Below are 27,635 nucleotides of genomic sequence, written 5' to 3'. Positions count from 1 at the left end.
GGATCCAGAGTGTTGCGGTCAGGAGGCCGATTCTGTAAATTGCTTAGAGAGGGCTGTAAATCAGTGTGAAGCGGGATATACCGTATTTTTCAGAGTATAAGACGCATCTCCCCCCCAAAAAAGAGGCTGAAAATCTGGGTGCATCTTATACACTGAATTCAACCTTTTTGGCTTCCTGAAATCCCTCCCCCTTCACAAATATGGATGTGCAGAGGGATTGGGAGGTCTGCAAAATTGCAAAAAGTTTTTTTTTAAAATTTAAGTCTTCAAAATCTTGGTGCGTCTTATACTCCCAAAAAATACGGTAAGTCGTAAGTGTGAAGGATGGTCATAAGTCACTTTTTCAATGCTGTTGTAACTTCCAATGGTCACTAAGCGAACTCTTGCAAGTCGAGGGGTAGCTGTATTGTAAGCCACCCAGAGTTACCTTGTGGTAAGAGGAGTGGCCAGTAAATTGGATAAATCAATGCATAAATCAATATTAGTTAATTTTAAATTCTAGTATAGTTAGACCATGTATAATTGACAGTCCGGATTTTATGAGAGGTTTTATCTGTTATTTTATTCCAGAATTTTTAATTGTATATACTGTATATTTAGGGTTTTTATTTGTTCTGGACTCTGGTCTATGACTATAATAAAAATAATAATTATTCTCCTCCTCCTCCTCCTCCTCCTCCTCCTCCTCCTCCTCCTCCTCCTCCTCCTCCTCCTCCTCCTCCTCCTCCTCCTCCTCCTCCTCCTCCTCTTTCTTTGTTCTCTTCCTCCTTTCTCCCTTCCTTTTCTACTTATTCTCCCTCTCCTCCTCCTCTTTATTCCTCCTCCTCCTCCTCCTCCTCCTCCTCCTCCTCCTCCTCCTCCTCCTCCTCCTCCTCCTCCTCCTTCTTTGTTCTCCTCCTTCTTTCCCCCTTCCTTTTCTACTTATTCTCCCTCTCCTCCTCCTCTTTATTCCTTCTCCTCCTTTCTTCCTCCTCCTCCTCCTCCTCCTCCTCCTCCTCCTCCTCCTCCTCCTCCTCCTCCTCCTCCTCCTCCTCCTCCTCCATCATAAATAAATAAAAATAAAGGGACCGGATGGAAGAAATGGGATGTGAATGTTGCCGAATCTTAAGCTCTTTTCCATCTCTCCGTTGGCTCTGCTAATTTCCCAGAGAAGCTAAGCCAACAGAGATGCTTCTATGTGTCATCTCCCCAGCTGGTAATAGGAGCAGCCATCCTCCTGAGGTCACTGAGGGCTGCCAGTGGAGTTGCTCCCTCCCTGCTTCCTGGCCTGGGGGAACAATGACAACAAAAAGAGGTTTTGTTTGGTGGTGGTGGTGTGTGTATGTGCGTGTGTCTGTTTGCTGGCTTCTTCCATCCTTCTCCTTTCCTCATTTTGCTCTTCCCCCCCCCATGCTTTCAGCTTCAGCAGTGGGAGCTGCGGGCAGCTGGATACCAGCACGGTGGAGGCCGAGGACCAGGCTCACTGGCAGAAGGAAGAGAATGCCCTGGGTCGCACCCTCAGCTTCTTCAAGAAGATGACTGGGAAGTCAAAGGTGGGTCACAGGGGCTTTGCCCAAGCAGCAAAGGGTTGGTGTGTGTGTGTACGATGCCCTACTTTTCTGTTGTCCTAATAATGCCGATATACCGTAAATCAGATAGCAGGATCCAATCTGGGTCCGTCACTGGGACGAAAGCAGAGGTGGGTTCCCATCGGCCGAGCCGGTAGTGATTTCGCGGGCTGGGTAGCTGGAACCTGCAGCGACCTAGGCCTGCCACCCCCCCCCCGAGCCAGTTCTCCTACGGGGCCGCCGTCTTGATTTTCATTTTTGCGCATGCGCAGAACAATCGTAATTGCCCAAATTTAATTCCCCCCCCCCCTTTTTAACGTTTTGTGTATGTGCGGGCCTATTTTTCTGCAAATTTTTGCGCGCACCGAACTGGCAGTAATGCCAGGAGCAACCCACCCCTGGATCAGAGGTTTTGTCTTCCGACAAAACGGACTCGTGCTGGAGCCCATCCTCAGGGAATGTCTCTCTTGCATCTAGTGTGTTTCCCTGAAAATAAGACCCAACTGGAAAATAAGTCCTAGAATGGTTTTTCAGGATGCTTGTAATATAAGCCCTGCCCCCCCCCAAAATAAGCCCCAGTTAGGATGGTCAGCCAGATGGGTGCTTTTAGTACTGTATTTCCCCCAAAATAAAGACCTGACCAGAAAATAATCCCCAATGCATCTTTTGGAACAAAAATTAATATAAGATCCAATCTTATTTTTGGGGAAACACGGTAGCATCCTGCAACGTTATCCTGGGGCACTTATACAGGTAGTCCTCGACTTATCCACAGTTCATTTAGTGACAATCCAAAGTTACAACAGCACTGGAAAAAGTGACTTAGGACCGTTTTCCAGAGTTACGACGTTTGTCCCTTGCCCATGATCATGTGATCAAAATTCAGATTGGCGACTGGTTCACATTTATGACGGTTGCAGTGTCCCAGGGATAAGTGATCCCCTTTTACGACCTTCTGACAAGCAAAGTCAAAGCGGGAGGCCGGATTCACTTAACAACTGGGTTGCTAACTCGTGATCTCCGGCGATTCCCTTCAACAACTGTGGCAAAAAAAGGTCGTAAAATGGGGCAAAATTCATTTTACAAATATCTCACTTAACAACAGAATAGTAATAATAATAATGTTTGCTTATATATAATAATAATATTTCATCATTTACTTATACAGATCAATAATAGTAATAATAGCTATAATATTTGCGATACATTTTCAAATGTTCACTTGAACTGAGTTTCATGTTTAATGAATACAGTTTTATAGTAATAATAATAATGTTTGCTTATATATAATAATAATCTTTCGTCATTTACTTATACAGATCAATAGTCTTTTATCTTCTAATTTCTACCTCTTTTACCTAACCATTGATAAAAACAAATCCCATGTTGAAAAATATTCCGTTTCTTCCTTGTCTTTTATTTTTAATGTCAATCTATCCATCTCCGCACAATCTAATATTTTTCTAATTATATTTTCATCTGTAAACCACTTTCTCTCTGAGCTTGTTTGTTTTCTTGCAAGACGTTTTTCATTGCCTCTTTCTTTTTCTCACCTGTTTCTACCGGTTGGTTCAATCGAAATCAACGGTTAGGTTTTTATTTCACTCTTTGACAGGCTCAACTGGATGGGCCACTTCGTATATGCAAAAAGGTTTTTTATAGAATCAATAAATACAAACGAAAGCAAGTTTGTGGTCAGAAATGGCATTTTTCTGAGTTTTACCTCCAGAGGGCAAAGTAGACCTACTTGTGTCTCCATCCTTATTGTTCACATTTTGTCATAGTTTACTGAATGAATGAGTATTATGGGTCTTGACACATAACCTAAGCCATGGTTTGCTCAATACTTGGTAAAGAAATTGTTTGTTTGTTTGTCTAACATGTACAAGATAACAGGTGTAAGTATAAACATGGACATGAGCACAGGAAATGGGTACAAATAAATGGGGATGGTAGGCACGCTGGTGCGCTTATGCACGGCCCCCTTTATGGACCTCTTAGGAATGGGGTGAGGTCCACGGTGGACAGTTTGAGGTTGAAGCTGTGGGGGTTTGAGGATGTAACAACAGTCAGGTAGACCATTCCAGGTGCTGACCACTCTGTTGCTGAAGTCATATTTTTTGCAATCGAGTTTGAAGTGGTATAGAATAGAATAGAATAGAATAGAATAGAGAATTAGAATTAGAATTAATTGGAATTAGAATTGAATAGAGAATTAGAATTAGAATAGAGAATTAGAATAGAGAATTAGAATTAGAATGGAATACACTAGAATAGAGAATTAGAATTAGAATAGAGAATTAGAATTGAGAATTAGAATTAGAATGGAATACAATAGAATAGAGAATTAGAATTGAGAATTAGAATTAGAATAGAGAATTAGAATTGAGAATTAGAATTGAGAATTAGAATTGAGAATTAGAATTAGAATGGAATACAATAGAATAGAGAATTAGAATTGAGAATTAGAATTAGAATAGAATAGAATAGAATTTTTTATTGGCCAAGTGGGATTGGACACAAAAGGAATTTGTTTTTGGTGTAGATGATCTCAGTGTACATAAAAAGAAAAGATAGATTTGTCACAAATCATAAGTTACAATACTTAATGATCGCCATAGGGTAGAAATAAGCAATCAAATCATACTAGGAAACAATCAATATAAATCTACAAGCAACGAAGTTATAGACCTGCAGTCATAAGTGGGAGGAGATTGGTGATAGGAACAATGAGAAAATTTAATAGTAATGCAGACTTAGTGAATAGTTTGACAATGTTGAAGGAATCATTTGTTCAGCAGAGTGACGGCGTTTGCAAAAAACTGTTCTTATGTCTAGTTGTTCTTGAGTTTGTATCGGTTATTTGCCTGTGTATTATTGAGGTTGAAGCTGAAGAAGTCGTTGAGAGGCAAGACGTTGCAGCAGACAATTTTGTGTACCGTGTTTAGATCGAACTGCAGGCGGCAGACATTGTCCAAGCCCAAAATTGCGAGCCTGGTGGCATAAGGGATTCTGTTGTGAGCAGAAGGATGGAGGAATCTTCTCGTGAAATATACCTCTGGACCCGCTCAATCACGCTAATGTCCGATATACAGTGTGGATTCCAGGGGCACAATGACAAATTAAAAGTGATCAAAGTAAATCATGCAATAAATTCACCCAGTAGTTGGGATCATGCAATAAATTCACCCAGAATAAATCATTTTAGCGCTTGGAATCATATGGAAATTAGCTTATTCAGCTTAGACTCAAACTAGCAAACTGTATTATAATTTTAGTACAATGTGTGAATTCAACCCCTGGCAGCTTTTACGTTCGGCGACAGCTATGTTAAATGTGCCTCTTTATTTTATCTATATTAAATCTGAAAATAAGCCGTTGGTGTTGGAGGCAATAATAATGAGAGATGGAAAATCCTGGGGAGCCTAGTGCCTTATGGCAGGGGTGTCCAAACTTGGGAACTTTAAGACTTGTGGACTTCAACTCCCAGAATTCCCCAGCCTGGGGAATTCTGGGAGTTGAAGTCCACAAGTCTTAAAGTTCCCAAGTTTGGACACCCCTGCCTTATGGATACATCTATCTTCTTTATTTCCACGCCATTTTATCCAAACACATAGATGAAACGGAGTCTGTTTGTGTGTGTATGCACACATGGGAAAATCATATACAATATTTTCATCCCATATTATTCAGAGATTCCTTCCTTCCTTCCCCCCTCCCCTCCCTTTTCTTTCTCTTCCTTGCTTTTCCTTGCTTTTTCCTCTCCTTCCTACACTTTTTCTTTCCTCCTTCCCTTTCTTCCCTCCCTCCCTTTTCTTTATCTCTCTTCCTTGCTTTTCCTTGTTTTCTCCCCTCCTTCGTTCATTCTTTCCTCCTTCCCTTTCTTCCCTCCCTCCCTCCCTCCCTTTTCTTTTTCTCTCTTCCTTGCTTTTCCTTGTTTTCTCCCCTCTTTCTTCCATTCTTTCTTCCCTCCCTCCATTCCTCCTCATTTTCTCTCTTCCTTGCTTTTCCTTCCTTTCTCCGCTCCTTCCTTCTTTCCTTCCTCCTTCCCTTTCTTCCCTCCCTCCCTCCCTCCCATCTTCCCTTTTTCTCTCTCCTTCCTTCCTTCCTCCCCTCCCTCCCTTATTGTACATGATTTAAAAGTTGTGTTTTTGCTGCTTTATCAATATTATAAAACAGGCCTGGCTCCTGAATTTTTGCCGATGTTCAGTATGAAGAAATGAGAGATCAGATGGAATCCATAGCTCACCTTGGCCTAAGACTCCAGTCGTTTAATTTAAACGGTGTAGCTAGAATCACTTGTGCCACTGAGGGAGCTGGGCTGATTTCATGCCACTCAATTCCACTCTCCGTGTCTACTACTCAGAGGAGTTTCTGGGCTCCATCCTGCTGCTTTGATGGAAGAAAATGGGGGGGGGGAGGGAGGGTGTTCCAGGGCTTTGCCTGGTGCCCACCTGGCACCACGCCATTTGACGGAGCGTGATAACCTTCCCCAGCAGTGTGTGGCATTGAGGATTCTGGGAATTGTCATCCCAGCACAACTAAAGGGACCCAGCATGGTTTTGCGCATTTGATAGGGTTGGAAAAAAATCTTCTTGCAAAGATGCTGCTACCTTTGGCTGATCTTGAAAGGCCGAGCGAGGTCACGTTCAGTTAGTCCTTGGGAATCCTCCAGCAAGTCTGGGCAGAGTCTAGACGGAGAAGTGGGGAGGGGGGGAAACACCTCCCCAGCCTCTTGGAAGGAAGCCCTGGCAAGCCACTTAATGGGGGTCTGGCAAGCCAACTGCACAGCTAAGCCTGCGAAGGCTGCAGATTCACCCTTTGCTTCCTTGAAGTGTTAACGGTGGAGGCGTTTCCGGTAAAGAGTTACCAGAACTTAGTTGCTGTGGTTATAGTTTTGGATGGAACATGAAAGTTCCTTCCTTCCTTCCTTCCTTCCTTCCTTCCTTCCTTCCTTCCTTCCTTTCTTTCTTTCTTTCTTTCTTTCTTTTCCTCCCTCCCTCTTTCTTTCCTTTTTTCTTTCTTTTCTTCTCTCCCTTCCCCGTCCCTCTTTCTTTCTTTCTTTCTTTTCCTCCCTCCCTCTTTCTTTCTTTTTCTCCCACCCTCCCCCTTTCTATCTTTCTTTCTTTGTCACTGGACATTTTTAAGAAGAGATTGAACAACCATTTGTCTGAAATATAGAGTTCCTGCTTGAGCATCGGGTTGGACTAGAAGATCTCCAACGACCCTTCCTATTCTATTCTATTCTATTCTATATTCTATTCTATACTATACTATTCTATTCTTAGTTAGAACTTAGAACTTAGTTGCTGTATTTATAGTTTTGGATGGAACATGAAAGCTTTCTTTCTTTTACTTACTTACTTACTTACTTACCTTCCTTCCTTCCTTCCTTCCTTCCTTCCTTCCTTCCTTCCTTCCTTCCTTCCTTCCTTCCTTCCTTCCTTCCTTCCTTCCTTCCTTCCGCAATTTCAGCTAGGAGACCAGTGTGAGAAAAAGTGACACTTTCTTCATTCAGGAGAGGGAGCTGTTTCCTCAGAACTAAAAATGGCAGTTTGATGAAACTTTTTTCCCTGTGGGCAAAATGTGAAATGTTTCCAGAGCCTGACAGGCTTTCTGCCTCCATACGAGTGTCAGCCAGACGGGGTTCATCCCCCACCCACACCCCCGTGCTCTCTTTTCTGATTGGAAGCTCCACTCCTAATTGCAAATTTTATGGCAACTATTTTTCATTAACTCAGATTGTAGAGGAGGGTCACACCAAAAGCTGACCAACAATGTGTGTGTTTAGTTAATTATTAAATTTATATGCCACCCATTTCTCTGTTCGAGGCATCTCCGGGCGGCTTAAAGGTAAAGGTTCCCCTTGCACATATATGCTAATCATTCCCAACTCTAGGGGGCGGTGCTCATCTCTGTTTCAAAGCCGAAGAGCCAGCGCTGTCCAAAGACGGAACGCTGTTCCCTTCCCACCAAAGGTGGTTCCTATTTTTCTACTTGCATTTTTAGGTGCTTTCGAACGGCTAGGTTGGCAGAAGCTGGGACAAGTCACGGGAGCTCATTCCGTTAAGCGGCACTGGGGATTCAAACCGCCAATCTGCTGACCTTTCTGATCGACAAGCTCAAAGTCTTAGCCCCTGAGCCACCATGTCCCTTCCGAGCAGCTTACAGTGTAATAAAATGTTCACATGTATAAAACAATTTATAAACATAAAAACAGACTTAACACGGGTCCATCCCTTTGGTTGCTGGCTTGCAAGTTGGCAGGATTTCACACGGAGACAAGGGAGGAAGAGATTCCCCACCGACAGGATTAGCAGGTCATACAAAGCCTGCTGACTATGTTTGTCTGAATAAATCATGGTTAACAAGCTAGCTAAGTATGATGCATTGAGCTACACAGCAGGTGTGTATTTAATCCTTCCAAGCACAGCTGTTGGACCTGAACAGTGCAGCTGCCTCTGCCAATCGTTGACCGACTTGCCAAGAATTTGCAAGGGTATGTTGTGGCCTGCCAATGGACTGCGAAGCTGGCACCAGATTTGGGTAGGTTGGGGAGGAACCTGGGCCAGTCCTGGAGTCTGGGGGAGGCTCTGGTGAGGGCTCTGTGTCGGAGGCAGAGAGGGGGCCAGAGCCGTATGCCAGTTATCAGCTGCCTTTGGAGTCAGACATCAGTGAGGCAGAAGAACAACTGGAGCCTGTTTCCGATATGTGCATGCTCAGAGCTGCCAGAGGAAGGGAACAGCTAAAGTACAGGGGTCGCCTTGGGAGGAAGGACAGTGAATGATCCTTCCCAGAGGGAATAAAAGAGGAGCAACAGGGGAGTGGAGTTTGCAGGAGAGACCATTAGTTCGCTTCATTAATTCGTGACTCTCTGAGACTCCTGGCCAAGTTTTGCAGATCTCAGCCTGGCAGCTCTCCAAGCCAGAGAAGGTCTGTGACCGTAAATCCTCCTTTGAAAGACTTTGCTGGATGTAAAGGAGCAGAATTCACAGTCAATTAATTTTTTTGTCGGGACAAGAGTTTGCTTCAGGCTCTCGAGAAGCCTGGCCAGACCAGAGCAGTCATGTTGGAGGTAGGATCTCTGAACTTTGAGTCTCTGAGCCTGGGCTGACCCCCCCCTCTTGCGCAATAGAGAGAGAGAAAGCAGGAGAGGCAGGAGAGAGGGACAGAGAGAGAAAGAGGGAGAAGAAGGAAAGAGGGAGAGAGAAACTGGGAGAGGAGGGAGAGAGAGAGAGAGAAGGAGAGAGGAGAGGGAGAGAGAGAAACGGAGAGGAGGGGGGTAGAGAGAGAGAGAAAGAGAGAAGAGATGGAGAGAGAGAAAGTGGGAGAGGAAGGAGAGGGAGAGAGATGAAGGAAAGGGAGAGAGAGAAAGCGGGAGAGGAAGTAAAGAGGGAGAGAGAGAAAGAGAGAGAGAGAGGAAAGCTGCTTGACTACATTTTGCAGCTTTGGCTGTTCTTGGGGCGCAGCTGTTAAAATTCAGACTAGAACTTTCCTTTTTTTTTTTAATGATTAACCAGATTGTTGGGGGCAATAAATTGACTCTGTAAACCAGGGGTGTCCAAACTTGGGAACTTTAAGACTTGTGGACTTCAACTCCCAGAATTCCCCAGCCAGCTGCTGGCTGGGGAATTCTGGGAGTTGAAGTCCACAAGTCTTAAAGTTCCCAAGTTTGGACACCCCTGCTTTAGCCAAACGAAGTCTCCTATTTTGGCCTGCGTAATCCACGGATGGAAGGCTAGGGAAAAAAATGGCTGTATATTGGCCAGGTTGAAAAACTGGGGATGAAGGTGGAAGCTTGAAAAACAAGGTGACAACAGGGGCATTTCTTTTGATGTCATTTCGGCTGCTTGTGTGTGAATCTAGGAGGAAAAAAAATCCAATTAAAAAAACAACAAAGTTTAGCCCTCGGTTTCTACCCCAGTTCCTGTTCAGACACTGAGATCATTCGACACACTCATCATTTCCTTTGAAAAATAGAAACGGCGGAAGAGATTTTTTCCCCCGGGGAAATCCATGCGACGGTCTCCAGGATGCTGCCTTTTACTTCTTAACTGAACACCTCCCGTCACTGTTCAAGAAAGTCAACTCCGCTCTTTCTCCTTTTTCAATAATCAACACGTCAAATGAAACCAACGTCTGGCCTATAATTGTTCTACTTTATTTCTAATTTGGTCAGGGGTCACCTCAAATCTTCTGCCCAGTTCTGGGCATATGAAGGTGGATTCAGAAATATTGTGTTACGCTATGTGGTATGCTGGTGGCTCAGTGTCTGGGCTTGTCGATCAGAAAGATCGGCAGGTGGGTGGTTTGAATCCCTAGTGCAGCATAACGGAGTGAGCTCCCGTGACTTGTCCCAGCTTCTGCCAACCTAGCCGTTCGAAAGCAGGTAAAAAATGCAAGTAGAAAAATAGGAACCACCTTTGGTGGGAAGGGAATAACAGTGTTCCGTGCGCCTTTGGCGTTGAGTCATGCCGGCCACATGACCACGGAGATGTCTTCGGACAGCGCTGGCTCTTCGGCTTTGAAACGGAGATGAGCACTGCCCCCTAGAGTCGGGAACGACTTGCATATATGTGCGAGGGGAACCTTTACCTTTTATGGCATGCTGGCTTAACAGCCGTGCACAGAATGGCATTACAGAGGGGGATGAGCACAGCACCAAAAATTATGGGCTGCCCCCTGACACCCCTGGACGAAATCTCCAGGACTCACTGCCTCAACAGAGTGAGGAAGATCCTCAGGGATGATTCACACCCTGGAGTAAAGCACTTCTTTACTCTCCTACCAATGGGCGGGAGAGATAGAAGCATAGCCAGCCAAATGAATAGGCAGAAAAAGAGCTTTTATCCGTGGGCCGTCAGACTCCTGAATGCAACATAACACCACAATTAGGTTTAATATAATAAACTTTGCAGGGTCAACATGTTCATACCAATGTAGGATAATATAATGTTGGGCCGTCAGCAGATTCACTTAAGTCAGGGGTGTCCAAACTTGGGAACTTTAAGACTTGTGGACTTCAACTCCCAGAATTCCCCAGGCTGGGGAATTCTGGGAGTTGAAGTCCACAAGTCTTAAAGTTCCCAAGTTTGGACACCCCTGACTTAAGTGTTACTAACGCCAATGGATTCACTTAGCAACCATGGCAAGAAAGGTCGTAAAAAGGAGCAGAATCCACTCCCTTCTTGCTTAGTGATAATAATGTGGGGCTCAGTTTTGGTCCAAAGTCGAGGGCAAACTGTAATATGAAAAAAAAAGGTTTCAATCTTTCAGTTTAATACATAATATTAATGTCTCTTCTGTAGTTATTTTTATTTATGAATAGCAGAAAAGCTTTTTTCGTTTCCCAGTCTGACTTTTATACATCAGCGATTTCCCAATGGTCTCCTTCCCAAATGCTAAATACAGGTAGTCCTTAACGTACGGCCACAATTGGGACCAAAATGTATGTTGCTAAGTGAGACATTTGCTAAGGGAGTTTTGCTCCATTTCATGACTTTTCTTGCCACAGTTGTTAAGTGAATCACGGCCGTTGTTAAGTTAGTAACACAGTTGTTAAGTGGATCCAGCTGCCCCATTGACTTTGCTGGTCAGTAGGTCACTAAAGGGGACTGACTGCCGGCTGACTGCAATTTGGCAGTTCGAGTCTCACCTGTTCAAGGTCGACTCAGCCTTCCGTCCTTCCCAGGTCAGTAAAATGGGGACCCAGATTGTTGGGGGCAAAGAGGCTGACTCTGTAAACCGCTTAGAGAGGGCTGGAAAGCAGTGTATAAGTTTAAGTGCTCCTTCCTTCCTTCCTTCCTTCCTTCCTTCCTTCCTTCCTTCCTTCCTTCCTTTCTTCTCTCCCTCCATTTTCTCCTCCCTCCCTTCCCTCCTTCCTTCCTTCCTTCTCTCCCTCCCTCCCTTCCTTCTGTGGTGGTGTAGTGGTAATAATGCAGTATTGGTCCTGACCGGCTCAAGTTTGACTCAGCCTTCTGTCCTTCTGAGGTGGGTAAAATGAGGACCCAGATTTTTGGGGCAAGAGGATGACTCTGTAAACCGCTTAGAGGGGGCTGTAAAAGCACTGTGAAGTGGGATATAAGTCTAGGTGCTTTTGCTATTGCCCTCCCTCCCTCCCTCCCTCCCTCCTTCCTTCCTGTTAGAATGCAGTATTGCAGGCTAACTCTGCCCATTGCCAGCAGTTCGATCCTGACCAGCTCAAGGTTGACTCAGCCTTCCGTCCTTCCAAGGTGGGTAAAATGAGGACCCAGATTGTTGGGGGGCAAGAGGCTGGCTCTGTAAACCACTTAGAGAAGGCTGGAAAGCACCGTGAAGTGGTATACAAGTGCTATTGCTAAACTTCCTGCATAGTTCATACAACCACAGAATTCCTGAGAATTTGAGCTCAAATGTCAAGCCATAGACCTTTCTTGGGTGAAGCAAGCATTTCTGGGCTGCTTGGAACCGCTTTTCGGCGGTCGGTCTTCTCTCTGTAGCTCAGAGGATGAGAAAAACCTCATGGTGGAAACCAAGGGCCTCCTTGATCGCATTTCCTTCAAGAGAACTTTTTTTTTTTACATTTTTTATTTTTTTTATTCTCTTACATACCACTTTAAGTATACATTCACATAATTGTTATTCTTCTTTACATTTGTCATTCTTATACATTTATTATTTCATTTAATAGGTTATAATATAGAGTTGGGTTGCTTTATTTACCATCCCTTCTTCCTGTTGTAGCACCATCTTTCTTTTCTCCCTCCCTCCCTTCTCTACTTTCTTTCTTCCTCCTCTCCTTCCCCTTCCTTCTTCCCTTACCTTTCTCCTCCTCCTACTCTTCCTCTTCCCCTTCCTATCCTCTCTCCTTCTCTTCCTCTCCCTTCCATCCTCCTCTCCTTACCTCTTTCTTCTTCCCCCTGTCTTCCTTTCATTCTCTCCTCCTCTCTCCCTTTTCTCCCTCCCTCCATTCTCTTCTTTCTTCCTTCCTTCCTTCCTCCTCTCCTTCCCCTTCCTTCTTCCCTTACCTTTCTCCTACTCCTGCATTTCCCCTTCCCCTTCCTACTCTCTCTCCTTCTCCCTTCCATCCTCCTCTCCTTATTTCTTTCTTCTTTCCCCCCGTCTTTCTTTCATTTTCTCCTCCTCTCTCCCTTTCTTTTTCTATTGTTTTAGGTGTCTCTTTCAAATCTCAATTTATGTTTCCTTGGGATGGTATTTCTGCAAACCCAAATATAATTTGGTATCATTTCTTATTCCCTTACCTTCCCTAATTGATCCTATTAACACCCCGCCCCTTTATATCTCGCTCTTGAACATATACTTATATGTTTAATATTTTCTTTTCTGTTTTCCCATTGCTTGAAGAGAACTTGATACAAAGGTTTTGGTCCAGAAGCCAGTTCTCAGTTTTACACGTGAGGATGCAACAGCTTCCTAGGTCAGGGGTCAGCAAGCTGTGTGGCTCCGGAGCCGCATGTGGCTCTTTCATCCCTCTGCTGCGGCTCCCTGTTGCCGGTGGGCTCCACAGTTGATAGAGCTTTCAGTTAGGACAGGTGGAGGAAAAAGGATGCTGCGCTAGGAGGAGACTCTATGGTGGGGGAACTGGACTTCCGGTCGGCTCCAGAATTGAACAGGGTCTGTGTGTGTGTACTTCCATTTAGGACCCTTGTGCCTCTTTGAGTGTTTAAGGTTGCTGAACCCCGGCCTAAGTGATAGTGTGAATATGTAGCAGCAGCCCTCTTCATGGGACACGTGGCAGTCTGGAGTGACAGGTCTAGCCAACCTTAAAAGCTGCAGAGCGTGATTTTCAGTGAGGCTTTTGCTGGAAACCGCCTCTTGCCAATGATACTGGCTGCAGATTTTTGGAAAGAGTGGAAATCCATCAATCCAATCAGAATAGGGTTGGAGAAGGGACCTTGGAGGTCTTCTAGTCCAACCCGCTGCTCAAGGAGGAGACCCAATACTATTTCAATCAGAATAGAGCTGGAAATGGGATCTTGGAGGTCTTCTAGTCCAACCCCCTGCTCAAAGCATGAGACCCTAGATCATTTCAATCAGAATGGAGCTGGAAGGGACCCTGGAGGTCTTCTAGTCCAACTCCCAGCTCAAGCAGGAGACCCTAGATCATTTCAGACAAGTGTCTCTCCAATCCTTTCTTTAAAAAAACTCAAGTGATGGAGGAGCACCCACAACTTATGGTGGCAAGCTGTTCCACTGGTTAATTGTCCTCACTGTTAGGAAGTTTCTCCTTAATTCCAGCTTGCTTCCCTTCCTGATTAGTTTCCATCCATTGCTTCTTGTTCTGCCTTCTGCTGCTTTGGAAAATAAATTGATCTCCCCTCTTCTTTGTGGCAGCCCCTCAAATACTAGAAGACTGTTATCGTGTCCCCCCTGGTCCTTCTTTTCTCTAGACTAGCCAGACCCAAATCCTTCGACCGTTCTTCATACGTTTTAGAAATCTCATGGTGCTTTCAGAAATGAAACTGTGGGTCAGTGATGGAGAATTACAGGTAGTCCTCGCCTTATGACCATTTGTTTAACGACATTTTGTAGTTAGGACAGTACTTGAAAAAAGGCAGGGACGTAGAAGGCCCTCGGCTGTTGATGAAATCCAATCTCACCTCCAGCCCAATTCTGACCATTTGCAAGGCACTTCTTCTTAAATGCAAATAAAGTTAAATAATACTGTTTGGGAGCCTCTCGGGAGTGACAGAAAAGTCATAAATTAGGAGGAGAGAGATGAGCTGCGGACCTATGACCCATCCTCAAAGTTATGACTGTTGCGCCCCCTTCCCTGGTCACGAGATTGCAATTTGGGCACTGGGCATTTACACTAGTTGCAATGTCCTGAGGTCACGCAATCGTGATCTCTGGCCACCTCAGATGGCTTCCAGTGAACAAAGTCAAATGGGGGAAGATGGATTCACTTAACAACCACAGTGATTTATTTAACAACCATGGTAAAAATAGTAAAATCGGGAGCGATTATCTGTTGATTTTTTTTAAAATGACCGCATTGCTTAGTGATCAAGACAATTGTTTCCCTTTTAAGGTTGTTGACAGCCTCTTCTCATAAACTGCCAAATTTCTCAAGGGCTCGCATAATTTCTTTGTTGCTATATAGTGTTCTCCCCCTCCCACTTCTTTTATCTATATAAATTTCTCTGCTTTGCTCGCTGGAAAAGTTCTGCTTCGACTTATTTTTTTAAAAATTTTTAATCTGTATAGAAAAGGCTGTATGTATGTATGTTCCAGCATAACTCTGAAACACCTCGAGGAATTTCAACCAAATTTGGTACACAGATGATTTACCCTCTGAAGAGAAATACTGTGGGGGTAAGACACCCCTAACAACCCACAGGGTGTGTGTTCTGTTAAGATACAGCCTGTTGTGCCTTCAAATGGTTTCTACTGTACTGTAAAATGGCTACTGCTGTGCAGCGGAGTTGAGTTGTCATGATAATGGCTTCAGAGTACTCCACAAGGGGGCTCCCTCTGTTAAGGTGGAAAATGCAACATTAGAAATTACGTTTGGTCCGGTCATTTTCCCCCTATAAATAAATAAATACCCGGGCAACGCCGGGATATCAGCTAAAAATAAAATAAACAGCTCTAAAACGTTCCTATTTCAAGTTGTAAATTGTTCTCACCACTTTTGGAGCTGTGATAGCAGGAACAGGGAGGGGACAGAAAAAATATATATGTGAAATTTGCCTTTCCCAGCATTTTCACACAAACCTGCCTCAGTAAAGGAAACCGACAAGTTTCGCCCTGCATTGAATTGTGAAATCTATATTTAGCATTTACAAAATACGAACAGTTGAATGACAAGGTAGCGTTTCTAGGCAGAACTGCAGGGTGCGTTACAAATCCTTGTGCAACTCTTTGGTCCTTTGCTCACTTGTTATTACAGGTAGTCCTCAGCTTACGACCACAGTTACGGTTGTTAAACCAAGATATTTGTGAAGTGAATTTTGCCCACCTTTATGGCCCTTTAAAAAAAAAAACTACAATTATAATTTTGCATTAAAAAATTAAAAACTAGAAGCGTGACAGTACCAGTCAGTTTTACGCAATAATTATACAAACCGCAAAGCCCCCCGTTTCAAAACAGTGAGATGATAATATCACATAACTTTTATTTATGTACATCCTGCCTTTATGATTTTTACAAAGAACTCAAGGCAGCGAACATATTTTCCCCACAAAAAACAACCCTGTGTGGAGAGGACTGGACTGAGAGAGACTGACCGTCACCCAGCTGGAGATAGGCAGAGTTGAAAGGGACCTTGTAGGTCATCTAGTCCAACCCCCTGCCCAAGCAAGAGATTCTACACCATTTCTGACAGACGGCAGTCCAATCTCTTCTTGAAAGCCTCCAGGGATGAAGCTCCCACAACTTCCGAAGGCAACTTCTGTTCCATGGGTTGATTGTTCTCCCTGTCAGGAAATTCCTCCTTATTTCCAGGTTGAATCTCTCGTTGGTCAGTTTCCATCCATTCTTCCTTGTCTGGCCTTCAGGGGCTTTACAATACAATACAATAGCAGAGTTGGAAGGGACCTTGGAGGTCTTCTAGTCCAACCCCCTGCCTAGACAGGAAACCCAATACCATTTCAGACAAATGGCTATCCAACATCTTCTTAAAAACCTCCAGTGTTGGGGCATTCACAACTCCTGGAGGCAACTTCTGTTCCACTGATTAATTGTTCTAACTGTCAGGAAATTTCTCCTCAGTTCTAAGTTGCTTCTCTCCTTGATTAGTTTCCACCCGTTGCTTCTTGTTCTACCTTCAGGTGCCTTGGAGAATAGCTTGACTCCCTCTTCTTTGTGGCAACCCTTGAGATATTGGAAGATGCTATCATGTCTCCCCTAGTCCTTTTTTTCATTAGACATACCCAGTTCCTGCAACCGTTCTTCATATGTTTTAGTCTCCAGTCCCCTAATCCTCTTTGTTGCTCTTCTCTGCGCTCTTTCTAGAGTCTTTGGAGAATAGCTTGACCCCCTTCCTCCGCTCTGGGGCAGCCCCTCAAATATTGGGAGATGCTCTCCTATCTCCCCTGGTCCTTCTCTTCCCTAGACTAGCCAGGCCCAGTTCCTGCAATCGTCCATCATATGTTATAGTCTCCAGTCCCCTCATCATCCTGGTTGCTCTTCTCTGCACTCTTTCTAGGGTCTCAACCTCTTTTGTATAGAGTGGGGACCAAAACTTGATGCAGGAACTCTCAAGTGTGGCCTTACTCAGGCTTGATAGAGTCGTATGACCACGCTGGCTGTTGTGCCTAAAGCAGGACTAGAACTCACTGTTTCCTAGTCCTTGGCTCAAAATCACCCCGCCGGCTTTCCTGCCTAAGGCTAGAACTAGAACTCACCACCTCCCAGTTTCTAGCCTTTAATGTTTTGTTTTTATTCCCACCACGTTTTGGAGGTGCTGATGTCAAAAGTTCCCTCTGAGTTTAGCCTGCGGCCCTGCAGACAAACCGGGATTGAGTGCGGCTCCTGTCACGTCCCCCCTCCCCCCTGGCAAATTCTTACCCTTTTTTGCCCAGTTGTTACTCTCAGATCGGTATCTCTCAGTTTCCTTGAATGTCGCCAACTCTTGTTACGCAGCCTGTAAAATTAAGCACGCTCTTGAGAAGCCCACCAGTCATCTGCCGCCAATTGTAACATTCGCATCCTGCTTTGTGCCTTTGTTTTTGCTAACTTTGTGACCACGAATACATTCTAACTGTTCTCCCATTGGCAAACAAAGACACAGCTCCCCCTTAACCTCCCGCCCCCGCCTCTCTGGCCTTGTCCAGCTGCGGGCCTCCCCGGTTTAGCCCCCCACCCACCCACCCCCACATCGCTTTGTCCTCCTGTTTTAAACAAGTCTCCGATGCCATAAAAGTGCCAAATATTATTTAGTTTGTTAGTTTGTCACTCATGTACAAGACGACAGGGATAAGAATAAACATGAATAACATCCCAGGAAACGGGTACGAATAAAGCAGGCACGTTGGTGCGCTTATTTTATTTATTTATTTATTTATTTATTTATTTATTTATTTATTTATTTATTTATTTATTTATTTATTTATTTATTTATTTATTTATTTAATTTATAAGTCGCTCCCTCTCCACGAAGGGACTCGGGGCGGCGTACAATTAAATACACAAGCATATGGCACAGGAGGAGGTATATATATACATAAAACATTTTACAGTTCATAAATAACAATAGCCACAAAGTTAAAAGACAGTAACAATAAAGTTAAAAGACAATTAAAATACCCTAAAATTTACAATTTAAAATTGCCAGGGGGATTAGAGAATAAAGTTCTAATTAAGCCAGGCCGGCTAGTTGGAACAGGTGGGTCTTGAGTTTCTTTCGGAAGGAGCGGAGATCGGTAGTTGTCCTAATGTCGGGAGGGGTGGGAGGTCATTCCAGAGGGCTGGGCCCATCACAGAGAAGGCCCTACTCCTTCTCTTATGCACGCCCGCTTTACGGACCTCTTAGGAATGGGGCGAGGTCCACGGTGGACAGTTTGAGGTTGAAGCTGTGGGGGGTTTGAGGATGTAACCACGGAGTCAAGTAGAGCATTCCAGGCGTTGACCACTCTGTGGCTGAAGTCGTATTTTCTGCAGTCGAGTTTGGAGCAGTATTGAATGTTTGCGGGTGTGTAATTGAGGTTGAAGCTGAAGTAGTCGTTGACAGGTAGGACATTGTAGCAGACTATTTTATTTACTACGCTTAGGTTCAATCGTAGGCGGCGTAGTTCCAGATTGTCCAAGGCCAAAATTTCGAGCCTGGTGGCGTAAGGGATTCTGTTGTGAGCAAGAGGAGTGGAGGACTCTTCTCGTGAAATACCTCTGGACTCTCTCAATTATATTAACGTCCGATATACAGTGTGGATTTCTGGCAGACGAGCTGTATTCGAGGAGTGGTCTGGCAAAGGTTTTGTATGTGCTAGTTTGCAGTACAATATTACGGGAGAAGAAGCTTTGCAAAATTAGGTCTGCGGGCTGTGCTGTTTTCCACATTTCCGCTCTGCCGTTCCGGTCTTCCCGCCTAGGGCTGATGGATCCAGATTCAGATCTTCAGATAGTCCTCATCGGCCTTCACTCGTTCCGTCCTGCCATGTCCTGGGGCTCTGCTGATGCTCTGCCTGCCTGTCGCAAGAGCAGTTGGAACTCTTCCTCCCTGCAAAAAGGGAAGAATAGGGGGAGTTCAGTGGGAAGGACTAGTATTGTCCCTGGTCTCTGAGCTTGGTTGTTTCCTCACAGACATTTCATGACACAAACTAGGGAATATCATCAGTGCTAGAAGTGAGAGGTATTTGCAAGGAGGAGGAGTGGGGGAGGAGGAAGAGGAGGAGAAAGCACACTGAGAAGCCTGCCCATGCGCAGAGTTGCCAGGCGAAGGGAAGAGCTAAAGAACAGGGATCGAATTGGGAGGAAGGCCACAGGTGGACGATGAATGGCCCCTCCCAGAGGGAATAAAAGAGGAGCAACAGGGGAGTGGAGCTTGCAGGAGACAATTCGTTTGCTTAATTGGTTCGTGACTCTCCGAAACTCCTTGCCAAGTTTTGCAGATGTCGGCCTGGCAGCTCTCCAAGCCAGAGTAGGTCTGTGACCGTAAATCCTCCTTTGAAAGAGTTTGCTGGATGTGAAGGAGCAGAATTCACAGTCAATTAATAAAAGGGTTTTTTGTCGGGACAACAAGGAGTTTGCTTCATGCTCTCGAGAAGCCTCGGTCAGAACAGTAACTTCGAACGGTCACTAAACTAACTCTTGTAAGTCGAGGACTACCGGTATTCCTAGAAGATGCTAAATTAAAATATAGAAAGTCGCCAGAGGAAGGGACCTGGTTCAACCTCCTGCTCGAAACAGCAGTTCAATACCCCATAGCAGCCCTGAGGATTGCCTCTCAAACTTTTAAATGCTTCCAGTGAAGGCATTTCACCCCCATCCTCGCCCCCCACCCCTGTGCCCAGAGGCAGTTTTTTCCATTAGGGAACAGCTCTGCCATTAAGAGATTCTAAAGCCTCCTTCCTTGTAATTTAGATCTCTTTTATTTTTCTTCTTGTCTTTCTTCTGAAACGAACAATTCTGCTCCTGTTCTACACAGCAGCCCTTTTGGTACTTACTTACTTAATTTATTTGTCCAACATATACAAGATAACAAGTATAGTTAGAATATAATCATGAACAAAGGAAGGAAATACAGATAAACGGGGGCAGTAGGACAAGGTCTTAAGATGCTGAGCTGGTCGATCAGAAAGATTGGCAGTTCGGCGGTTTGAATCCCTAGCGCCGCGTAACAGAGTGAGCTCCTGTTTCTTGTCCCAGCTTCTGCCAACCTAGCAGTTCAGAAGCAGGTAAAAAATGCAAGTAGGAAAATAGGGACCACCTTTGGTGGGAAGGGAACAGCCTTCCGTGCGCATTTGGCGTTGAGTCATGCCAGCCACATGACCATGGGGACGTCTTTGGACAGCGCTGGCTCTTCGGCTTTGAAACGAAGATGAGTACCGCCCTCTAGAGTCGGGAACGACCAGCACATATGGGCGAGGAGAACTTTTACCTTTAAGACAGGGATGGTAGGCACATGAAGTATTTGTACCTCTTTATAATGCGTTGGTAATATTGCATCCAGTTTTGGTCGCCATGATATTTAAAAAAAGATGTGGAGACTCTAGAAAGAGGGCAGAGAAGAGCAACAAAGAGGATTAGGAGACTGGAGATTAAAACATATGAAGAATGGTTGCAGGAACTGGGTATGTCTAGTTTAATAGAAAGAAGGACCAGGGGAGACATGATAGCAGTCTTCTAATATTGAAGGGCTGCCACAAAGAAGAGAGGGGTCAACATATTCTCCGAAGTCCTTTTGAAGGCAGGACAAGAAACAACGGATGGAAACTAACCAAAGAGAGAAGCAGCCTGAAACTAAGGAAGAAACTTCCTGACAGTGAGGACAATTAACTGGTGGAACGGCTTGCCTTCAGAAGTTGTGGGTACTACAACACTCGAGATTGGACAACCATTTGTCTGAAATGATGTAGGGTTTCCTGCCTGAGCAGAGGGGTTGGACTAGAAGGCCTCCAAGGGCCACTTCCACCTCTGTTTTTTTTCTGTTATCCTAATTAAAACCTAGCAGGAATGAGGGCTGAGAGAGTTTACTTCTACAATATTCTACAGTACTTCTACAACCAACGGAACATAAGTTGCCTTCGGAGGTTGTGGGAGCTTCATCCCTGGAAGCTTTCAAGAAGAGACTAGGCTGGCATCTGGTATAGGGTATCCTGCTTGGGTAGGAGGTTGGACTAGATGACCTACAAGATCCCATCCAACTCTGTTAATCTGAATCTATCTAAGATGCTCAAAGGCCAGGAGGCTAAAACCTATGATGGACGGTTGCAGGAACTGGGCCTGGCTAGTCTAGGGAAGAGAAGGACCAGGGGAGACAGGAGAGCATCTTCCAATATTTGAGGGGCTGCCCCAGAGAGGAGGAGGAAGGGGCTGAAGCTATTCTCCAAAGCCCCTGAAGCCCAGATAATGGATAATGGATGGAAACCGACCAAGGAGAGATTCAACCTGGAAATAAGGAGGAATTTCCTGACAGGGAGAACAATCAACCCATGGAACAGAAGTTGCCTTTGGAAATTGTGGGAGCTTCATCCCTGGAGGCTTTCAAGAAGAGACTGGACTGCCATCTGTCAGAAATGGTGTCCTGCTTGGGTGGGGTGGGGGGTTGGACTAGATGACCTGTAAGGTCCCTTCCAACTCTGTTAATCTGTTAAATCCTAATCTTCGCCTGTGAAACTTTTGCAGGGAGGCCTCCCTCCTCTGTCTTGCACATTTCTCCTCCCACTCAGCGCTTATCATCCTTGCGGTAGCTAGCAGCGAGTCCTGCATCACAGAAAGGCTTCAAAAAAAAAAAGGGGGGGGGAAGGAGGAGATTGACTCAAGAGACAGCACCCCACTGGTAAACCCCCATCCCCTTCCGGCTTCCATCCTGCCAGCCTGTCGGGGATATAAACAAGATCTCCCGCTGTCTGTTTGTTGTTCCAGCAGATCTGTCCCAGTTCAGGAAGAGTCCAAGCAAGGCGGGAGCCTGATAAGGTTCCTGACACCAGCACAGCTTTGGTCCCAGCTGCAGAGACCGGAGGAAATCCCCCCCAAAAAATGTCCCCAACGGGCCGCAGAGGAAGTTTGGGTGGACCGATTGGGTTGAGTTTCCAGTGGCCTCTTATAAATAGCAGCGATAGCAACCTTGCGGCAGAAAGGAGGGGGAACCTCACCGACATAAGAGAAGGGATGTGTGGGGTGGAAGCCCAGTAAAAAGGGAGTCTCGTTGACTTACGGCCATCATTGGGAATTTCTGTCGCTAAGCAGTTCCTGCAACCGTCCATCGTCTGTTTGAGCCTCCAGTCCCCTCATCATCCTGGTTGCTCTTCTCTGCCCTCTTTCCAGGGTCTCAATATCATTTACAGATTAACAGAGTTGGAAAGGACCTTGGAGGTCATCTAGTCCAACCCCACTTCCAAGCAGGAGACTCCCTACACCGTTTCTGACAGAGGGCAGTCCAGTCTCTTCTTGAAAGCCTCCAGGGATGAAGCTCCCACAACTTCCGAAGGAAACTTCTGTTCCATGGGTTGATTGTTCTCACTGTCAGGAAATTCCTCCTTATTTCCAGGTTGAATCTCTCCTTGGTCAGTTTCCATCCATTCTTCCTTCTTTGGCCTTCGGATGCTTTGGAGAATAGCTTGACTTCCTCTTCCTCCTCTCTGGGGCAGCCCCTCAAATATTGGAAGATGCTCTCCTGTCTCCCCTGGTCCTTCTCTTCCCTAGACCAGCCAGGGCCCAGTTCCTGCAACCGTTCATTGTCTGTTTTAGCCTCCAGTCCCCTCATCATCCTGGTTGCTCTTCTCTGCCCTCTTTCCAGGGTCTCAACCTCTTTTTTATAGCGTGGGGACCAAAACTGGATGCAAAATCATAAGGTGTGCTTAGTTTGTCACACACGACTTCTCCTTCTTGGCTTTCTTTTTGCAAAATAAATGATGACATGGGGGTAATAATGTCACGTCCTGTTGTTTATCTGAAATTGTATTTATCTACTTTTAAGAACGACTAAGGACCAGATGATTTTTACTATAAAACCCGATACATAAAACTGTAGAACTCAAAGCGGTGTGCCTTCTTTTTCACACCACTGTTGTCTTCCCCATTCGGAAGTGCTCTGCTTAATGAGTAAGAGCTACACATACACTTTCTGTCTGGCCCAGTGGACAGCTTTTGCATTGAACCAGTATGACTCCTGTGCTGGCTGTACATCATGGTGATGATTCCCTTGAAAATAATTATGTGTTATGCCAAGGAGAACCACAGCCGCGTCATAGAGTTGGAAAGAACCCAGAGCTCATCTGATTTAAATATATCCAAGGAATGTTGTCCCTCGGTCAAGTTTTTACACATTGTTGTTTTAGTTGCGAAGTCGTGTCCAACCCATCGCGACCCCATGGACCACGTTCCTCCAGGCCTTCCTGTCCTCTGCCATCCTCTGGAGTCCATTGAAGCTCAGGCCGACTTCTTTGGTGACTCCATCCAGCCCCCTCCTTCTCTGCCATCCCCTTCTTCTTTTGCCCTCCATCGTTCCCAGCATGGGGCTCTTCTCCAGGGAGTCCTTTCTTCTCCTTACGTGGCAAAAGTACTTGAGACAGGTAGGTAGGTAGGTAGGTAGGTAGGTAGGTAGGTAGGTAGATGATAGATAGATAGATAGATAGATAGATAGATAGAGATAGATGATAGATAGATAGATAGATGATAGATAGATAGATAGATAGATAGATAGATAGATAGATAGATAGATAGATAGATGATAGATAGATGATAGATAGATAGATAGATAGATAGATAGATAGATAGATAGATTAGATAGATAGATAGATAGATAGTAGGTAGGTAGGTAGGTAGACAGAGATAGATAGATAGATGATAGATAGATAAATAGATGATAGATAGATAGATAGATAGATAGATAGATAGATAGATAGATAGATAGATAGAGGATAGATAGATATAGATAGATAAGAGAGATAGATAGATATGGATGGATTGATGGATGGATCGATAATTATATAGGTAGGTAGGTAAGTAGGTAGGTAGGTAGGTAAGTCAATAGGTAAGCAGGCAGGCAGACAGGTAGATAGAAGTCCCCTTTTCTTTTGCCCTCCATCTTTCCCAGCATGAGGCTCTTCTCCAGGGAGTCCTTCTTCCTTCTCATCAGGTGGCCAAAGCCTTTGAGTTTCCTCTTCAGGATCCGGCCTTCTAAAGAGCAGAAAGGATTGATCTCCAGGACTGACCGGTTGGATGGCCTTGCAGTCCAAGGGACTCAATGCAGGAGTCTTCTTCTCCAGCCCCAGAGTTCAAAGGCCTCCATTCTTCAGCCTTCCTTGTGGTCCAACCTTCACAGCCATCCATGGCAACATTACACACACCCAGATCGTTTAACACAAAGTTCCTCAATCTTTCCGGCTTTGCAGACCAGGGGGGAGGGGAGGGAGAGGGGTGGGTGGGTATGGCTCCACGCAAGCGGGGGCGGAAAGGGGGGCTCCCTCTCCATAGCTTAGGATGTGATACGAGATGAATGCCTGTAAATTTTGCTCAGCTTCTGTCAATATTTTGCAAGAATGATCGGGACCTTAGCTCCCTGTTGGGTTTGTAGTCCTTGAGGCTGCCCGTCCCTCCATCCTCCCTCCCTCTCCCTCCCTCCCTCTCTCGCTCTCTCCCTCCCTCCTTACCTCCCCTCTCTCTCCCCCTCCCTCCCTCCCCCCCTTTCTCTTTCTCTCTCTAACTTCATGTTGAGACACTGCAAAAAAAAAAAAATCCTGAACTCTGTGGGGTAGATGTAACCCAGCACCACAGAGGCAAATTGGCCGTGGCTTCAGGAACATATCTGGCAGAAGAATAGGGATTCCTGCTGTGGAAGAGGGGGAAAAACATCATTTTCCCATCACTAATGCTGCAGTCATGTAGCATTGGGGGGGGGGGGGATCTCCATCAGAGTTGCTAATGCTTCTGCACCTGTTCTGTGGGCTCAAGGGAAGGGACTCTGCCTTGGCAGCATCAGGAATCACAGCTGGACGTGGGGGGGGGGGGACCAAGCAAGGCCCATCCCAGAAGAGGAAACGTCCTAACCCAACCTTGAGCCTTCCAAAGGGTTAAAGATGGCAAAATATGTTTCCCTGAAAATGAGACAGGGTCTTACCCAAAATAAGCAGTTGCCTTATTCGGGGAGGGCTTATTATTTTTGAGGTGCAGGAGGCAGCGAGCGTGGTCCCCTCATGGCTGCTGATGTGTTGCAATATTTTTGGGGAGGGCTTATTTTAGTGCATGTGCTCAAAAGCCCAATTGGGCTTATTTTCCAGGGAGGTCTTATTTTCAGGGAAACAGGGTATCTATATTATATCTATATCTATCTATAATTCTGTCTGTCTGTCTGTCTGTCTGTCTGTCTGTCTGTCTGTCTGTCTGTCTGTCTGTCTGTCTGTCTGTCTATCTATCTATCTATCTATCTATCTATCTATCTATCTCTATTTATCTCCATCCATCCATCCAACTCTATATCTATCCATCCATCCATCCATCTCTATATCTATCTATCTATCTATCTATCTATCTATCTATCTATCTATCATCTATCTATCATCTATCTATCTTATCTATCTCCATCCATCCATGCATCCATCCATCTCTATCGATATCTATCCATCCATCCATCCATCCATCCATCTCTATCTATCTCTATCCATCCCTCCATCCATCCCTCCAACTATCTATCTATCTCTACCCATCCATCCATCTCTCTATATATCTATCTCTACCCATCCATATCTATCTATCTATCTATCTATCTATCTATCTATCTATCTATCTATCTATCTATCTATCATCTATCTATCTATGTATCTCTATCCCTCCCTCCCCCTCTCTCTTATCTATCTATCTATCTATCTATCTATCTATCTATCTATCTATCTATCTATCTATCTATCTATCTATCTATCTATATCTATATTTCTGTCTGTCTGTCTGTCTGTCTGTCTGCCTGTCTATCTATCTCTATCTATCTCCATCCATCCATCCAACTCTATCTCTATCCATCCATCCATCTCTATCTATCTGTCTACCTGTCTACCTGTCTATGTATTGACAGCAGCAAGAATTGTATTTGCACCATATTGGAAAAATGAGAACACCCCAACAGATGAAAATATAATTGGGAAAATATTGGATTGGCTACATTGACATTGAAACTAAAAGATAAAGGAGATGCAGAGTATTATTTGGTGTGGGTTATTTGTCTTCTGGGGTGCTGGCTATTCTTGCCAGTGTCATCTGCAAATCCCCTTCTATTCCCTCATCTAAGCCATTTATAAAGGTATTGAAGAGCTTATGAAAAAATAATAAAAATACAAGCCTTTTGCTGATTGCTTCGCATTTGCAGGTGTTCAGAATTCGTGCCCCTCACTCCATGAGCTAGTTGGCATTCCCTTCTCCTTTCTGCTTTTTGGCCTCTGCAGGCACAGCTGTTCTAGTGTGGGAACAGCCCTCCTTTTGCACGTGGAGGGCCCAGGGTGGCTTCCTCCTTTAGGATCATTTCACAGGATTTTTTACCGACTGTTGGCTGGTATTGAAAACAGATCTTAAAAGCAAGTTGAGAGGCTCCGATTAAGCCGTCTTCTGCCCTCTTCTGCTTCTCAGATCCCTGGTACGTTATTCTTTTCCCAGATGTGCATTTGTGGCTCCTGAAAGGGAGGCCAAGAAGCTGCTGTGGCAGAGAAAGGCCTGGTGACACCACAGATGAATATCTTTTGAGGCTGAGAGATAGTTGATGGGAGACAGCAGGGGCTGCTTCAATTCAAGAGGAGAGCTTGCTTGGCTGGCTGCCACTTAAGCAGGAAGCAAATACTAAATTTAAAATGGTACAAAGAAAAATCAGGGAAGCAACACCTTCTATATTTTGGCTGGTGGGGAGAGGTTGGGAAGGGAAGGGAAAAGCTTAAATGGTTAGGGGATAGAACAACAGTGTTGGAAGGGACCTTGTAGGTCATCCAATCCAACCCCCAGCTCAAGCAGGAGTCATGATACCATTTCTGACAGTCTTTTCTTGAAAGCCTCCAGGGATGAAGCTCCCACAACTTCTGAAGGCAACTTCTGTTCCATGGGTTCATTGTTCTCCCTGTCAGGAAATTCCTCCTTATTTCCAAGTTGAATCTCTCCTTGGTTAGTTTCCATCCATTATTCCTTGTCTGGCCTTCAAAGGTGCCTTGGAGAATAGCTTGACCCCCTTCCTCCTCTCTGGGGAAGCCCCTCAAATATTGGAAGATGTTCTCTTGCCTCTCCTGGTCCTTCTCTTCCCTAGACTATCCAGGCCCAGTTCCTGCAACCGTTCATCGTCTGTTTGAGCCTCCAGTCCCCTCATCATCCTGGTTGCTCTTCCCTGCACTTTTTATAGAGTCTCAATATCCTTTACAGATTAACAGAGTTGGAAGGGACCTTGGAGGTCATCTAGTCCAACCCACAGCCCAAGTAGGAGACCCTACACCATTTCTGACAGATGACAGTCCAGTCTCTTCTTTTTTTTTTTTTCAAAGAATTTTATTGGTTTTTTTAACATTTATAGGGGAAAAGGTAAATGGAAAGGTCTACAAATTTTGGCAGTTGCAAAGTGTGGCAGGCGCCCCCTCCCTCCATACTCATGGAATACATCTGAATATAAAACATTAATACATAATCATATGAAATCAGCATATTAATTCTAAAAATATTTTCAATCAGTTTATATATTGTAATATATGGTCTAGATATAGTTTCATTACTACTTTGGGTCTGTTTATAACAGTGTGATTTTCTATTTCATTTTTGTGATCTGAGCTTTCTTGGTATAGCCCCTTCTCCCCCCGCTGGCAGAGCTCCGGCCCCTCCCGTGTCCTGCATAACCGTTGAAGAGTCTTCTGTTTTTTCTAGGTTCGCTTTGTTTTTTTCCATAAAGGCCTGTGCCTCTATGGGTGTATTGATTCTAATTCTTGTCTCCTCCCAGAATATCAGCATACCTTCAGGCATCAACCATC

General features: G+C 44.8%; 2 protein-coding genes across 7 annotated transcripts in view; one reads left to right on the top strand and one right to left on the bottom strand.

The window, feature by feature from the left end:
• ARHGEF2 (Rho/Rac guanine nucleotide exchange factor 2) overlaps nucleotides 1-27,635 on the top strand; it is a 164,697-nt gene that overhangs the window by 46,791 nt on the left and 90,271 nt on the right. For all 6 annotated transcript variants that reach the window (XM_081968502.1, XM_081968503.1, XM_081968504.1 and 3 more), the window contains one exon: nucleotides 1,400-1,532. In XM_081968502.1, coding sequence (XP_081824628.1) covers nucleotides 1,400-1,532 — 133 coding nt within the window. The remainder of the gene's footprint in view (nucleotides 1-1,399; nucleotides 1,533-27,635) is intronic.
• LOC309400166 (uncharacterized protein) overlaps nucleotides 14,853-27,635 on the bottom strand; it is a 189,538-nt gene continuing 176,755 nt past the window's right edge. The window contains exon 3 of the transcript XR_014176618.1: nucleotides 14,853-14,872. The gene's annotated coding sequence lies outside the window, so the exon portion shown is untranslated. The remainder of the gene's footprint in view (nucleotides 14,873-27,635) is intronic.

Source organism: Natrix helvetica, assembly GCF_964273705.1.
Source record: "Natrix helvetica genome assembly, chromosome: 16".
NCBI classification, from domain to species: domain Eukaryota; kingdom Metazoa; phylum Chordata; class Lepidosauria; order Squamata; family Natricidae; genus Natrix; species Natrix helvetica.
This window is presented reverse-complemented; position numbering and strand designations above follow the sequence as displayed.